Here is a 17,565-nt window from a genome sequence, read left to right as displayed (position 1 = left end):
GGAATGTCACCTCTCTGGTGGGGAAGGAGCCGGAGCTTGTGGAAGAGGTTGAGCGCTACCGGCTAGATATAAACAGCCTCACCTCGACACATAGTTCCGGCTCTGGAACCCAAGTCCTTGAGAGGGGTTGGACTCTCTCCTTTGCTGGAGTTGCTCCGGGTGAGAGGCGGAGGGCTGGGGTGGGCTTTCTGATAGCCCCCAGACTCTCTGCCTGTACGTTGGGGTTCACCCCGGTGGACGAAAGGGTTGCTTCCCTGCGCCTTCGGGTCGGGGAACGGGTCCTGACTGTTGTCTGCGCTTATGTGCGGAACAACAGTTCAGAGTACCCGCCCTTTCTGGAGTCCCTGGGACGGGTGCTGGACAGTGCCCCGATTGTTCTTCTGGGGGACTTCAACGCTCACGTGGGCAATGACAGCGGGACCTGGAGGGGCGTGATTGGGAGGAACGGCCTGCCCGATTTGAACCAGAGTGGTGTTCAGTTATTGGACTTCTGTGCGGTTCGCAGTTTGGCCATAACTAACACCATGTTCAAACATAAGGATGTCCATCGGTGCACGTGGCACCAGGACAGCCTAGGTCGCAGGTCAATGATTGACTTTGTAGTCGTATCATTTGACCTGTGGCCATATGTTCTCGACACTCGGGTGAAGAGACGAGTAGAGCAGTCAACTGATCACCACCTGGTGGTGAGTTGGATCAGATGGCAGAGGAGGACGCCATGCAGACCTGGCAGGCCCAAACGAACAGTGAGGGTCTGCTGGGAACGCCTGGTGGAAGAACCTGTCCAGATGATCTTCAACTCCCACCTCTGGGAGAGCTTCGACCGCATCCCGAGGGCAGAGGGGGACATTGAGTCAGAATGGGCCTTGTTCCGCTCTGCCATTGTCGAAGTGGCGGTTGATAGCTGTGGCCGCAAGGCCGCTGGGGCCAGTCGCGGCGGTAATCCCCGAACCTGCTGGTGGACACCAGAGGTGAGGGGAGTCGTCAGGCTGAAGAAGGAGGCCTACAGGGCATGGTTGGTCTGTGGGTCTCCGGAAGCAGCTGACCAGTACCGGCGGGCCAAGCAGAGCGCAGCAGCGGCAGTCGTGGAGGCAAAAACTCGGGNCATTGAGTCCGAATGGGCCTTGTTCCGCTCTGCCATTGTCGAGGCGGCGGTTGCAAGCTGTGGCTGCAAGGCCGCTGGGGCCAGTCGCGGCGGGGCCGTCAGGCTGAAGAAGGAGAAGGAGGCCTACCGGGCATGGTTGGTCTGTGGGTCTCCGGAAGCAGCTGACAGGTACCGGCGGGCCAAGCGGAGCGCAGCGGTGGCAGTCGTGGAGGCAAAAACTCGGGTGTGGGAGGAGTTCGGTGAGGCCATGGAGGAAGACTATCGATCAGCTCCAAAGAGGTTCTGGCAAACCGTCCGGAGCCTCGGGGGGGAAGGCGGCAACTTGCTCACACTGTTTACAGTGGGGGCGGGGAACTGCTGACGTCAACTGGGGACATTGTCGGGCGGTGGAAGGAATACTTTGAGGAGCTCCTCAATCCCACCAACACGTATTCCAGTGAGGAAACAGAGACGGGGGTCTCGGGGGCGGGTCGTCCAATTTCTGGGGCAGAAGTTGCTGAGGTAGTGAAACAACTCCGAGGCGGCGGAGCCCCGGGGGTGGATGAGATTCGTCCTGGATATCTCAAGGCTCTGGATGTTGTAGGGCTGTCCTGGCTGACACGCCTCTGCAACATTGCGTGGACATCGGGGGCAGTGCCTCTGGAGTGGCAGACCGGGGTGGTGGTCCCCATTTTCAAGAAAGGGGACCAGAGGGTGTGTTCCAACTACAGGGGGATCACACTCCTCAGCCTACCCGGTAAGGTCTACTCCAGGGTGCTGGAGAAGAGGGTCCGGTCGATAGTTGAACTTCAGATTGAGGAGGAGCAATGTGGTTTTCGTCCCGGACACGGAACCGTGGACCACCTCTTTACCCTCGCCAGGGTGCTAGAGGGGGCATGGGAGTTCGCCAAACCAGTCCACATGTGTTTTGTGGATTTGGAGAAGGCTTACGACCGTGTCCCCAGGGGCATCCTGTGGGGGGTGCTCCCGGAGTATGAGTTTGGTGGCCCCTTGCTAAGGGCCATCCAGTCCCTGTACCGAAGGAGCATGAGTCTGGTTCGCGTGGCCGGCAGTAAGTCGGACCTGTTCTCGGTGGGGGTTGGACTCCGCCAGGGCTGCCCTTTGTCACCGGTTCTGTTCATAACTTTCATGGACAGAATTTCTAGGCGCAGCCGAGTGGTGGAGGGTGTCAGGTTCGGTGAGGGAGGATCTTGTCCCTGTGTTATGCGGATGACGTGGTCCTCCTAGCTCCATCGAACAGTGACCTCCAGCTCTTGCTGGGACAGTTCGCAGCCGAGTGTGAAGCGGCTGGGATGAGAATCTGCACCTCCAAGTCTGAGGCCATGGTCCTCAGCCAGAAAAGGGTGGATTGCCCACTCCAGGTCGGGGGGGAGGCCCTTCCTCAGGTGGAGTTTAAGTATCTCGGGATCTTGTTCACGAGTGAGGGTAGGATGGAGTGGGAGATTGACACGTGGATTAGGGTGGCGTCAGCAGTGATGCAGGCGCTTAACCGGTCCGTTGTGATGAAAAGGGAGCTTAGCCAAAAAGTGAAGCTCTCGATTTACCGGTCGATCTTCGTTCCAACCCTCACCTATGGTCACAAGCTCTGGGTAGTGACCGAAAGAACAAGATTGCGAGTACAAGCGGCCAAAATGAGTTTCCTCCGCAGGGTGGCTGGGCTCAGCCTTAGGGATAGGGTGAGGAGCTCGGACATCCGGGAGGGACTCGGAGTAGAGCCGCTGCTCCTCCACATCGGCATCTGGTAAGGATGCCTTCTGGACGTCTCCCTTGGGAGGTGTTTCGGGCATGTCCAACAGGGAGGAGACCTCGGGGCCGCCCCAGGACACGCTGGAGGGACTACATCACCCGGCTGGCCTGGGAACGCCTCGGAGTTCCCGCGGGAGAGCTGATGGAAGTGGCTGGGGAGAGGACTGTCTGGGCTTCTTTGCTGAGGCTGCTGCCCCCGTGACCCTGACCCGGATAAGCGGAGGACGACGAGTATAATCGCGTTTTTCTGGAGGGACTGGTTATCAGTTTGAATGCAGGCAGGCCATAAAGAGATTTCTCAAATCTCTCACATGCCCACGCAGATGCCAGGCACTCTTTTTCTATTTGAGCGTACCTTGTCTCGGCATCACTCAGTCGCCTCGAACAGAACGCCACTGGTCTCCAGTCTTCACCATGGAGCTGCAACAGCATGCCCCCAATCCCATAGCTGCTAGCATCAGCTGAGACCACTGTGCTCCTGTTAGCATCATAATACACTAAGGTAGGTGACGTTGTGAGAAGCTCTTTAATTTTATCGAAGGCTGCCTGCTGCATGGGACCCCACATCCAAACTGATTTTCATCTTAGCAGTTCATACAGTGGTTGACCCACTGTGGCGAGGTCAGGAATATATTTCCCAAGGTAGGGCTCTCCTTAGTTCTTGGACATTTTCAGGTGGGGTGAGCTTGTTGATTGCTGACACTTTAACTGGGTCGGGTAGCACGCCATCTTTGTTGATCACCTGACCCAGAAAGTGTAACTCAGTCTTTCTCAGCATGCACTTCTCTGTGTTTAACTTCAGGCCTGCTGACTCTAGACAGTCCATGACTTTCTGCAGCCACTCATTTAGCTCACTCATGTCCCTCCTGTGGACAATAATGTCATCCATGTAGACTGCAACTCCCTGCAACCCTTCCAGTGTCTCCACCATTTTTCTTTGAAAGATCTCTGGGGCGCTGGTGATCCCAAATGGAAGACGTTTGAAGCAGTACCTTCCATAAGGTGTTATGAAGGTGGTTAGCCTCTGGCTATCCTTATCCAGAGGGATTTGCCAGAATCCAGAAGCTGCGTCCAAGGAAGAGAAAACTGTGGAGCCACTCAGCTGAGCTATCATCTCTTCAGATGTCGGCAGAATGAACCTCTCTCTCTTGACAGCTTTATTCAGTCTCTTTAAGTCAACACATATGCGTGCTTTTCCAGTCTTTTTTGGGACAGGCACCATCGGCGCACACCACTCAGTTGGTTCTGTTACAGCCTCAATGATGTTGTTGGCCTCGATCCTGTCCAGCTCCTCCTTCACTGCCTTTAACAGGGGTATGGGGACTCGGCGTGCCGTGGCCACTGCATAGGGCTGAGCATCTTCTTGTAGTGCAATTTTCACAGGTTGTGTTTTCAGTAGGCCAAACTCCTGTTCGCTGGTACTGATCTCATACACTCGCTTTATTAGCCCCATCGCTAAAGATGTTGGACGACTGAGCAGGTTGTCCACACTCTAACCTCGAATAACATAGAGCCTGAATGTGTATGTTTTACCTTTGTATACAGTCTGTGTGATAAACTGCCCCAAACAGTTCAAACCACCCCCCGGACCACTCAATACTTTCTTTGCCTTGTGTAGGACTCTCTTTGGCTCAAAAGTGTTTTATACACAGTCTCACTCAAAACACTGCAATCAGCCCCAGAGTGAATTTTAAACTTTACAGGCTTTTTTTCAATATCCAGAGTTACTGTCCACTCATCATCATCATCATCATCATCAAACGTGCTGTTAACTGTGCCAAGGTAGTAATGGTTATTATGACCATCATTTTCAGTCACTTCACTCACCAGCCTGCTTCTGAACACTCTTTCCCAGTGCCCCTTTTTCCCACATTTGTTGCATGTAGACTGTCTTGCTGGACACTTATCCTGCTGGCTGTGAGGTGTTTTGCCACACTGTCCACATTTTCTGCTGTCACTGTCTTTGTGCTTATGTTTGTCCTGGCGAGGTCTCCATCCTTTAGTCTGCCCGCCGCTGCCGTGTTTTTGTGCTACTTCTTGGATAACACAGTTTCGCTCTCCCTGCTGGTTAACTTGCGCTTTTACCTCCTCTGACTGACGCACCTCTTGCACAGTCATCTCCAGAGTGAGTTTCAGGATTAGCTGCAGTTTCTGTGATAATTCTTTGTCTGAGATGCCTACCACAATCCAGTCCCTTATATGTTCCTCCCATTTTGCACCGAAATCGCAGTGTTCAGACAGTTCATACAGGGCGCGGATAAATGTCTCTGCACGCTCTCCCGCATGTTGCACTCTCTGGTTGAAACAGGCACGTTCATGAATAACGTTGCGTCTCGGAATGAAATAGGCATCAAACTTTGCCATCACTACGTCAAACTCATCTTCACTTTGCCCCTCTTCATAGGAGAAAGAGCTCAGGATGTTTTCCGCTTCCTTACCAAGTGCATACACCAGTGTGCTCACTTGAACCGGGCCGTCCTCTTTGTCCAGTTTAGTAGATGTCCTGTAACGGGAAAACCGTTTCTTCCACTCAGGCCACTCCGCTGGTTTCTCAAAACAAAAACTCTCTGGTGGTTGGAACTTCGCTGTCCGTGACCACTGCTGACACCAGGTAATAAACTTGTTGGTTTATTTTAAAATAGAGAGTTCTTGTAGTTTCAGCACGTTGACTCTTTATTGACACAATGCTCTCTTAACACCCATGAACTGCCATTCAAACATGCACCTATCAAAAACTGTATATCGTAAAACATATTCTCTGGGGTTAACCAAGTTCATCAGACTCTCCAGTAAGTTTTTAAACCGGAACAAAAAAAGGTGCCACCAGAAGGGGAGACAGTAGTAGGTGACCCAGTGGGTGAGCTGACCAACCCCCTGTTTCTCGATGTCATATGACCATAAATTTAATCCCAGTTCCCAGACTCTCACTCCAGCCTATTCTATTTTGTTCTGAAAATGTTGGCATGCAGCCTCGTTCTGTGGATGATGAGTGAGATGCAGATTTCCATCTGTGTCGCCGGGGAAGAGCAAACGCAATGAGTGCTGGGCGGTGCAGTGAGTAACAACAACGCCGCCCACATTTAAGAGTAATGTTTGCTGTGGAAATGCTAAATGGACCTAGGGTCTAGGTACCATGTCTGAAGGGTTACTTTTCGTTCCAAAGGTACTATAATCAATCAATCAATCAATCAATTTTATTTATAAAGCCCAAATATCACAGATCACAATATGCCTCACAGGGCTTTACAGCATACGACATCCCTCTCTCCTTAGGACCCTCACAGCGGATAAGAAAAAACTCCCCCCCAAAAAAACCTTTAACGGGGAAGAAAAATGGTAGAAACCTCAGGAAGAGCAACTGAGGAGGGATCCCTCTTCCAGGACGGACAGACGTGCAATAGATGTCGTACTGAACAGATCAACATGATAAATTACAGAGCTTGAAGTACTCCAGCGTGGCGCCGGATTTCCGGCTTGACAGACATTTCTAGTATTTTTTTTTTTTTTTTTTTGGCAATAACTTGGCATAAGTTAGCATTTAACAAATCATCTTCTGATTTTCAGTGAAGCACATGGGTAATTACAAATCATCTTCTGATTTTCAGTGAAGCACATGGGTAATTCCACCAATAGTATAGTGTTATCAAACTCAGCTGGCCAATAAGAGCTGAGTGGGGAGGGTCTAAAAACAGCATGCACACACACACACACACACACGGACAGGGTTTCAACACACACTACTTCGAAAGCACATGTTGTTTAGGTGTCCGTTGCAGCCTGATATCCAAATGAGTGTGGGTGAATGTGCATCAGAAATGGACAATTGAACTGCGTTTAAATGATTAGCTTGTGTTAGCTTGACCGCCAGCTACCGGACACTGAGAGAAAACAGCATGCCGTGTGCGTTTTGTGCAACAGGTGGATGTGGTAGTCTACCGGTAGAGTAGAGAGAGCTAAGTAGCGTTGAAGTAGAGTAGAGCAGGGCAGAGAGATGGAAGCAAAATATATTAAACCCGGTGTTAATACAGCAGAACTGGAGAGAGGGGTGAACAATAAATGGAGGTGGGCATGGCTCGAGGAGGAGGGTGCTGAGGGCAAACCATTTAATACATGGTGCAAGAAGCTGAAGGGGCCGGTGGTGCGCCCGGAGCCCTGTGGGGCCGGGATCCAACCTCAACTGGCGTGCGCCGGCCCTCACTTTCATTGCGCCACGGGGTTTCGATCAGACGGTCTGACTCGCATGCGCTTTAGACTCCTTGGTCCGTGTTTCAAGATGGGTCGGGTGGGTTGCCGACATCGCCGCTGACCCCTAGCGCCCGTTGTACGTGGGCCGGTCCCCGCTCTGGTGACGTGATGCGGTTTGGGCGCACTGAGGACAGTCCGCCCCGGTCAACAGTCGCGCCGGGAGCAGGGGGCCCCGTCACTCCCCAGCTGAGGGGAAGAGAAGGCGCTGAGATACTGTGTCCCGCGGCCCCAGGAAGCCAGGATTTATAAAGCCCAATATCACAAATCACAATTTGTCTCACAGGGCTTTACAGCATACGACATCTCTCTGTCCTTTGGACCCTCGCAGCGGAATGCCATTTTCACTTCCGCTGGTGCAGTCCTGACCATATTTCTATTAAGGAACGAATCTGTTGCCCGGACATTGAACTGTTTGCTGTTGGACTCAGGCCGTATTATTTGCCCAGGGAGTTTTCACATGCCATTATTATGACTGTTTACATTGTGGAAGCAAAAAAGTCAAGGTCCCGAGCCGTGCCAGAAAGCTCGCGACCTCGCTCTTCTTTTCTCAAACGGACTTTCTTTGTCTTCCATTAGATATCAAAAACTCAAATACTCAGAGGTAAAAAAAAGTCACTGGAGACACGTAGAATCAGATGCAACTGAGTTTAATGTGCTCGCAGGCAACAAACACATCACAACTCAATGAGTCAAGCTCCGGAGCAAGACTGAAATTTCTTTGTTTGCGCTCGCTCTTTTATCGTAGAATTTCTGCTGAGTCATCTCTTTTCCTTAAACTTTTCCACTGGGCGCTGATCATAAAGATGTCACATTTCTGCTGAGTTTTAGTCCTTCCCACCATATCGGTGTCACATTTCTGCTGAGTTTGCACTTTTTCTCCTTTCATCCTAAACCCCACCTATTTACTCGTACTCGTAATGTTTTTCCTAGACAATCTAAGACCGCCTCCTCTTACTAGGGTCATTCTCAGGACAAGCTGTAATTCCCCTAACTTTCCACCAGTGTTTCTGAGCCCATCCTCATGCTATTTTTAGAAATGATTCACAGTGAGTCCTAGGTTCTTCTCCACCACAATGCTTAAGTGCTCAATGAGTGTGTGTGTGTCATAAGAATACATGAAATATTAAACCAGTGTGTAATTTGTCAGTTGCACAGATTATATTGCTTCAACACGTATCTTTTAAAAGTCAACTAAAAGGTACAGTATATGTCTTCAGTAAATCAGTACGTTACACTACAACATCCCCCCCTCTGCCAACCCGACGTCGGCATGTGGCGTCATTCACTCCGCCATAGCCCGCCTGCGGACTGAACACCCGAGTGCCTTCATAGCTATCTCAGGTGACTTCAACCATGTCACCATGGCAACAACATTGCCCTCCTTTACACAGTATGTGAGCTGTCCTACCAGAGAAGAGAGAACACTTGACTTGCTGTAAACGCCAAGGATGCATACAGCTGCTCCCCCCTCCCCCCTCTGGGTAGGTCAGACCATAACCTGGTGCACCTCAACCCCTGCTATGTACCACTAGTTAGGAGCCAACCTGCGACCATGAGGACAGTGAGGAGATGGTCGGAGGAGACTTATGAGACACTGCAGGGCTGTTTTGGTGTGACAGACTGGCAGGCACTCTGTGAGCCACATGGGGAGGAGGAGGTGAGAACAATACAGGGGGAACTGAAGATGAAGACCAGGGAGGCTAAGGAGAGGTACAGGAGGAAGCTGGAGTGGAAACTCCAGCAGAACAATATGAGAGAGGTCTGGAGTGAGGACCATCACTGGCTTCAGGACCAACAACAGCAGAGGAGTTGAAGGCAGCGTGGACAGGGCCAATGAACTGAATCTGTTTTTTAACAGATTTGACACTGTTGGCCCTGCCTATCCCCCGCCTGACTCTTCTGCTGTCTGTCTTAGACAACCATCACCCACTCCGCCCTCCTCCCCCACTCCTCCCTCTCACCCTCCTGCGTTAGCCCTCTTCACACCTCCTCCCCCCGTGGCCAGACTTACTGCACTCTCCATCATGAGGACTACACCCCTCCCCCACGTGTCGTCACCTCCACAATGTGCTTCACTGATGACCATGTGAGAAGACAGCTGATGAGTACTTCAGCATGTCTTCAACATGAGCCTGAGTCTCCAGAGGGTCCCCATGCTGTGGAAGACATCCTGCCTCGTTCCTGTGCCAAAGACGTCGCGTCCCAATGGCTCCAAGGACTACAGACCCGTGGCATTGACCTCCCACATCATGAAGACCCTGGAGAGACTTGTCTTGGAGCAGTTCTGGCCCATGGTCAAGCCACTTTTGGATCCCCTCCAGTTCGCCTATCAGCCCCGCCTTGGAGTTGAGGACGCCATCATCTACCTGCTCAACCGCGTCTACGCCCACCTGGACAAGCTGGCGAGCACTGTGAGGGTCATGTTTTTTGACTTCTCTAGTGCGTTCAACACCATACGTCCAGCTCTACTGGGTGACAAGCTGACAGCAATGCAATTGGATGCCCCCCTGGTGTCCTGGATTGTAGACTACTTGACTCGCAGACCATAGTATGTGCGCTTGCAACGCTGTGTGTCAGACAGAGTGGTCAGCAATACCGGGCCCCGCAGGGGACTGTCCTCTCTCCCTTCCTCTTCACCCTCTACACCACGGATTTCAGCTATTGCACTGAGACCTGCCATTTTCAGAAGTTTTCTGATGACTGTGCTATAGTTGGATGCATCACCAAGGGTGATGAGGATGAGTACAGGGCTGTTTTGGATAACTTTATCACATGGTGTGAGCAGAACCATCTGCAGCTCAACGTGGCAAAGACAAAGGAACTGGCTGTGGATCTGAGGAGGACCAAGACACCGGTGACCCCTGTTTCCATCCAGGGGGTCAGTGTGGACATTGTGGAGAGCTATAAGTACCTGGGAGTACACATGGACAATAAATTGGACTGGGCTAAGAACACTGACACTCTCTACAGGAAGAGCCAGAGCCGTCTCTATTTTCTGAGGCGACTGAGGTCCTTCAACATCTGCCAGACTATGCTCAGAATTTTCTTTGAGTCTGTGGTGGCCAGTGCTATCCTCTATGCTGTTGTGTGCTGGGGCAGCAGGCCAGCAACCATGATGCTGCCACCATTATACTTGACTGTAGGCAAGGGACAGTTGTCTTGGTGCTCTTTCAGCATGTGTGGCACCTTGGTGAAGAGCACCAAGACAACTGTCCCTTGCCTACAGTCAAGTATAGTGGTGGCAGCATCATGGTTTGGGGCTGTATGAGTGCTGCCGGCTCTGGGGAGCTCGGTTCATTTAGGGAAACATGAATTCCAAGCAGAGCATGATCGCCCCTTTTCGGAAACTGAGCCGCAATACAGTTTTCCAACATCATAATGACCCAAAACACACCTAGTAGATGACAACCGCCTTGCTTAGGAAGCTGAAGGTGAAGGTGATGGACTGGCCAAGTATGTATCCAGCCCTAAACTCACCTGTGCACCTGTGGGCCATCCTCAAGCTGAAGGTGGGGTAGCGCAAGGTGTCTTCACATCCATCTGCTCCATAAGAGCTCATGGAGGAGTGGGAGAGGATTCCTGAAGCAACCTGTGAGCTCTGGTGAAGTCCATGCCCAAAAGGGTTAAGGCAGTGCTAGATAATAATGGTTGGCACACAAAATATTGACACTTTAGGCACAATTTGGACATGTTCACTGTGGGGTGTACTCACTTATGTTGCCAGCTGTTTAGATGTTGATGGCTGCGTTTTGAGTAATTTTCAGAGGAAGGTAAATCTATACTACTATACAAGCTGTACACTGACTATTTTAAGTTATATCAAAGTGTCATTTCTATAGTTTTGTCCCATGAAAAGATATAATTAAATATTTGCAAAAATGGGAGGGGTGTACTCACTTATGTGAGATACTGTATATTTGTAAATACTCTTGTTAAATTTCTTATATTTTCACTTATCTTTCCACTCTTGCAAGGAGCACCTGTAACGCGAATAATTTCCCCTTGGGGATCAATAAAGTATTTCTGATTCTGATTCTGAAAACAAAAAAATGAAAGAAACCATATTGGACATACAAACCAGAAGCATGCGTGATAACCTGATTTTCTCCGGCATACCCTAACATCCATCTGACAATCCAGAAATGCTGATAAAGGACTTCATGAAAACCCGACTCAAAATCCCCCCAGACACTGTAAATCAGATCACCTTCCACCGCGTTCACCGTCTAGGCTCACACACAAACAAATCTCCTCGACCCATCATCGCCAAACTGGAACATTACAAACACAAGGAACTGATTAAAAGCAAAGGAAAGGAACTTGGAGGCATGCTTTACGGACTCAACAACCAATTCCCACGCAAAATAAATGAATGACGCAAAGTACTTTATCCCATCCTCAAACAGCGCAGACAAAACAATAAACGTGAAAACCTGGTTGTGGATAAACTTTACATTGAAGGACAGCTTTTCCGTGACTCTAAAACCACTCCATGGCTCTTTTAATCTGCCATGACCCGCTGCTCAAATCCAGCCTGACTTTAACATGATACTGTAAACACCCCTTGCGCCTACGTCACGTCACCTGCACTGTAAAAAAACAATAACAAAAAAAGCCTGATTGTCTATATGTTTATATGTAAATGTCTTTTGTTATGCATGTTGTAGTTACCTCCCCACCCCCTTTTCAATACATGGTTGACACACACACACACACACACACACACACCTGGATCTGCTTTTGCTGCATATTAATCACTATTCTCTACAATAATACTTCATGGTACTATCTGTAAAAATAACCTCTTGGAATGTAAGAGGAATCAGCTCCCCTGCCAAAAGAACAAAAATATTAAACCATCTACAAAAATTTAAATCAGATATCTGTTTTCTGCAAGAAACTCACTTCACAGAGGCAGAGTCTCGGAAACTTACATCGATTAGCCAGTCATACCATTCCACATATAATTCAAAAAAACGTTTAACTTGTATGTGATTTAATGCTGTCATTGAGTTATTGTTGTGACAGTTTGCAGTTAGGTCATTGATTAGTCGGCAAAGCTAAGTGTTTAGTTTGCTAATACTGTTCACAAACAGATTCTTGCACCCAACTAAACAATCTCTGCACTAATCCAGACCGTTTGCAACACATATCACATTCACATAGACTCATTAACAAATAGGCTTTCAACAGAGCTACACCCAAGCAGGCATCTCCCGCTTCTTTTCCTTTGTCTTTGGCCTGACCACACGGTCAGACAAACACCTCCCCCGATCTGAAGCTAGCTTTGATTCGGCCATCTTGTAGTTCTCTGTTGCCAGCCATTTTGTTTTGTAGGCCAAACGGCTCTTTGATCACCACGCCCGCCTTTGTCTTTCTTTTCTTTCTCTCTCTCTCTCACACACACACACACACACACACACACACACACACACACACACACATACACACACACACACACACACACACACACACACACACATATACACACCAAGCTTGTATATAGTTAGATAGTTAGTTAGAATTTGTGTGTTTTGGTTTGCTTTGCTAGTTTGTGAATAAATATAATTCTTTGGAATCATACCTGCTGTCTGTTTAATGTTGTACAAGAGTGAATGAATAGTCAACCTCTGCTGCGTCAAGAACTCCAAGATCCTTCAGGTGTTACTGTTAATTTTGGTTGTTGTCATTAATTTAATTATTAATCAAAACTCCAAATTAATAGTTTAGCATATTTTATGAGACTGATATCTTTAACTGGCTATCAGTTTTCCCTTTACGGGAACAGTGCCCCACGAGGTGATTTAATGTTAATTAAAGGTAGGATCTGGAGGATTTTCAAACAAAACAAAATATAGACATATACAAATGAAATCCTGCTTAATCATCACCTATGGGCTTCTACTCATGTGTGGCTCCTGCCCTTTAACTGTATTTTGATGTTTTTGTGAGCTTGGACCGCTTCTGGGCGGAGATTTCCCCAGCCAATGAGAAAGCACAGGTGCCGTGCCCGAGCGTGTCCGAGCGTGCACCAGCGTGAGCCTTGCCTGAACCTCTTCTGTGAAGCCTTCTTCCATACCTCCGGGCTTGTACACCCGGGAGAGTTGAGCCTGATAGGAGGGGCCAAATTTGAATGTGTGTTTACAAACAGCAACTGAAAAATCCTCCAGACCCTACCTTTAAGTCACATTATTTAACATAATTATTAATTATTAATAAAAATTATTAATCATTTCCGATAGCCAATTAAATCCCAACATATTTGGTGCCCCTTGTGAGAACTAATGTGTTGACCCCAACACCTGGCTCCCCGGTGGCGTGGCGGGGCCCCTGGTTGGGGCAGGCGGGGGGTGGGGCTGGCCGGGCCTACTCCTCTCAAACACCACAGAGGTAATCTACAAAATAAATCTGTCAAGCCATGCCCCTCCATGTTGGGCAGACTCCCTCCCAAGGGGTCTGGGAGTTGCCGAGGACTGAGATGGGACATGGGATTACAGCAAGACTTGCGAAGGGTCAGTGGCCACCTAACGGTCTGGGTGCGGCCCAAAAGCAGGACTGCCCTAAATAGATAAAAAAATATATATATAAAACACAAATAAATACTATACTGAAAAGAACAAAAGTAACAATGAAAAGAAAGAGAGGAGTAGACCCCTGTCAGTGTGCCGCGCCTGCCTCTGGCTGGGCCCTCCGGGTGTGCTGCTGGGGGCTGGTGGTGGGGAGCCCTGTGTCAAGTGTCAAGTTGTGTAACCACCATTTAAGAGGCCATTTTGTTAATATTGTAAAAAAGGTCATGTGACAGGAAATGGTATTACAGAGAAGGACCCCTGATGATCACAACTGCTGCATGACAACGTTAGAATCTCTTAAAATTACTAATAAATTGACGTTTTTAGGCTTTGGTCAGGTTTGGTAAGTTTACATGTCAAATGGTATGACCCTAGAAAAACATTAATAATTCTTAAAAATCATAAAAATGAATATTTACTTTAAAAATGATGTTTGAAATATTGAGACTAGGGCCATGTAAGTAGAAATGTTACTCAAACAAAGTTTCTGGCTGTAAAATACAATTATTTACATTTCTATTTCATGACAATATATGATACATTTATAGAAAAATAAAGTAATCAAACTAAATAAATAAAATCAATTTTTCACATTAGATGCCACTTTCTAACAAGGAAAAAGTGGCTTGTCATAGAGTGCTAATGCTAATGAATGCTAATGCTGCAGCAAGGGCCAACTACGTCCTTACGAGTTGTTGTTGTCAGGTGACTTTGTCCCTTATCAGAATTTAAAATACAAAACATAAAACATGAGTTACATTTTAAAATTAAATGATTGTTGTTAGCAAAGAATTTACAGTAGAAGAAATTGGTTAATTGTTGTCCGATGTTCCTTTTTCTGAACTTTCTTTCTCATTAAATTTTTATCAACTGTATTCACAATAGTAGACACGTTCAACCGTATGAGTTGTTGTCAGGTGACTTTCTTCTTATCAGAACTTAAGATACAAAACATGAGTTAAATTTTAAAATGAAACATGATTGTAAAATGTTTTTTCAGCAAAGAATTTACAGTAGAAGAAATTAGCTCACTGTTGTCAGATGTTCTTTTTTCTGAACTGAAATAACATGAAAAAAAGTTCACTTAACCTTGTTGACTGTCATATTTGATTTTCAGTGTCCATTTCTTCAACAAACATGGTGTTTGACTGTAGAAGGAACATAGTCAGGCAGTGTATCATATTTTTATGAAAAATACCAGTTACACCAATTGACACAACCCAGTGTCATTTGGTGTAACTGGTATTTTTCATAAAAAAAAAATATGATTATATACAGGAAAATATATGTGGATTAAAATGTGGAATAAATGTAATCCACATTTGCAGTGCAACACTGGGTTTTTTTAAACAAATTTTACATAATTTATCAAGCGTTATTTAGAAAAAAAGGGGTGTTTTTAGGAAATGTCCTGCTCAATATTGCCAAAATGCATTAAAATTTAAATATAGAAATACTCCAGAAATACCTTATTTCAAGTAATGCTTTTAAAATAAAGTTTCTTTTATAAGTACACTTAAATCTGCTGTAGGTGGATAAAAATATTTAATATTTATCATTCTTTCGTGGTTACACAATTTGACATTTTCAGGAGCATTCAGTCTTACTTTTGATAAAAAATGGTGCAAATGTCTTTTCAAATGACAATAAACCAACAAAAATACATAATGTACATTTTAACAAATCTGATGCATGCTTTTAAAACTATTTTTGAAGATAGTTCTTAATTGCTCATCTTGCCAACCCATATTTGTCATATATGTATATGTATGTATATGTTTATGGGGAAATTTATTTATTGTACTTCTGTCTTATTTCCATGCTGAGGACAACAGAAAAAATGTGGCTCTTCTTACCCCACTCTCCCCTACTCTCAAGCAGCAGCCAATGTGTTGTGTGTTATGTGATATGTTTAACATACAATATGATAACTAGATGGGCAGCACAGTGGTGTGGTGGTTAGCACTGTCTCCTCACAGCAAGAGGGTTCCTGGTTCGATCCCAGGAGGGAGCCCTTCTGTGCGGAGTTTGCATGTTCTCTCCGTGTCATCGTGGCTTCCTCCCACAGTCCAAAGACATGCAGGTTGGGCATAGGTTAATTGGTGACTCTAAATTGTCCGTAGGTGTGAATGTGAGTGTGAATGGTTGTCTGTCTGTGTGTTAGCCCTGCGATAGTCTGGACTACCTAGACCCTCAAGAGGATAAGCAGTTACGAGGATGTATAGATGGATGATAAGATGGAAGAGATGACCAAGGCAGCCCTCTTGTTCTGATATCTGTCCTTTTAATGCATGTACAGGTCCTATTTGTGCGCGTGTGTGTATTGCGGGCCTGTATGTATATGACAACAGAGTGAATTAATTGAATTTCCCTCCAGGCATTAATTAACTTCTTCTAAGTTATCTATTATAAATAATAGGCCTTAAAAGTTGTCATTTAGTCTTAAATTTGAATTTCTGAGGTCCTAATTGCTACAAAAGATTGCAGTACATAACTAGCACTGCTCACAATAAACTGCACCATGGACACTTTATGGACACTATGGACACTTTATAAACACCATTATAAGCGATACTGTCCCCCTTGTTGTTTTTTGCACATACAATCTCTTTAATCTACTGCTCATTTTTATTCACTGTTCATTATTATCCACTTCTCATTATTATTATTATTATTATTATTAGTGTTATTTATTGCCGTTTCTTGTATTTTTGCACTTTCTTTTACATGCCTAGTTTTTAAGTTTTAAAGTTTTTTAATCTGACTCTTTCTCCTTGACTGCTGTAACACTGGAATTTCTCAATTGTGGGATCAGTAAAGGTGTATCTTATCTTAAACATCATATCCTTTTATCTTTAAATTTATTTTGTCAAAATGAGTCAAGCGCTTCTGTGTGAAGGTTCACATTTCTGATGTTACAGATTTTTAAACCTACCACTAAACCTCATGCTGTCTTTTGACTTTATACTTAAACTTTTCTGTTAGCAACATGTAGATTTAATACTACTTACCTTTACACTTATGCTTGAATAAGAAAAAGATCATTTGTCCAGAAGTCAGTCTTAAATTTGGTTAAAAATGATATTGAAAAGGTTTTAAAAGCCATTAAATTTAAGTGTCTGATACCTGTAGACACCCACTTGTAAATGACTCCTGATAAACACAGTTGACAACTAAGCGAACTTTATCCAAGGAGGAAGACAATGAAGTGTGGTTAAAAGCCCTTGAACAATCTTACAAGTGCACCTTGAACCAACATTTTTGGTCCATTTTTAGTCAGAGACTAAATATTAACCTTCACCAGGAAGCAGATGTAGGAAATGTATAACACATGTAATGTATTGAGTGCTTTTACGACACTTAAGGACTCTTAATTGGAAGTACAGATAGTTGTGGGGATAATTCAGATGGGCCCATATGAGTACCAGCTCTACTGAGTCACTGCCTGAAGTTCCCTGGCAGTATTCCTAATATGTCAACCTGTTGGTTTGCAGGACATTGGTTACAAAGGAGAGATAGGCTACCAGACCTTTCTGTACAGCAGTGAGCCAGAGATCCGCTCCCTGCTCATGTTCCTGGTGGAGAAGCTGCCCAGAGAGAGTTCAGAGGCCTCAGACCAACCAACAGGTACAGAGAGCACCAGTCTGCATCCACACCACCTCTCCTCAGAGAGAACAGAAGAAATATTTCAAATATGTTGTCACATTGTAACAGGTGCTGTTATATGTGACATATCCAGGGTTTTCCCTAGGGTTTTTCGAGACCAAGGTGGCACAGGCCTGTGGGGGGGGTGTATGTATATATATATATATGTATGTATATATATATATATATATACACATATATATATATACACATAAATATATATATAAATATATATATATATATATATATATATAT

The 17,565-nt window shown here is 46.1% G+C and overlaps 1 protein-coding gene across 3 annotated transcripts in view; it reads left to right on the top strand.

Annotated features, from left to right (window-relative positions):
* The window catches only part of ccdc22 (coiled-coil domain containing 22), a 91,686-nt gene that overhangs the window by 29,898 nt on the left and 44,223 nt on the right, over positions 1-17,565 (top strand). For all 3 annotated transcript variants that reach the window (XM_050064632.1, XM_050064633.1, XM_050064631.1), the window contains exon 3: positions 17,160-17,292. In XM_050064632.1, the coding sequence (XP_049920589.1) occupies positions 17,160-17,292 (133 nt within the window). The remainder of the gene's footprint in view (positions 1-17,159; positions 17,293-17,565) is intronic.

Source organism: Epinephelus moara, chromosome 16 (genome assembly GCF_006386435.1).
Source record: "Epinephelus moara isolate mb chromosome 16, YSFRI_EMoa_1.0, whole genome shotgun sequence".
Lineage (NCBI taxonomy): Eukaryota > Metazoa > Chordata > Actinopteri > Perciformes > Serranidae > Epinephelus > Epinephelus moara.
The sequence above is the reverse complement of the archived record's forward strand: the minus strand, read 5'-3'. Positions and strand labels throughout refer to the sequence as shown.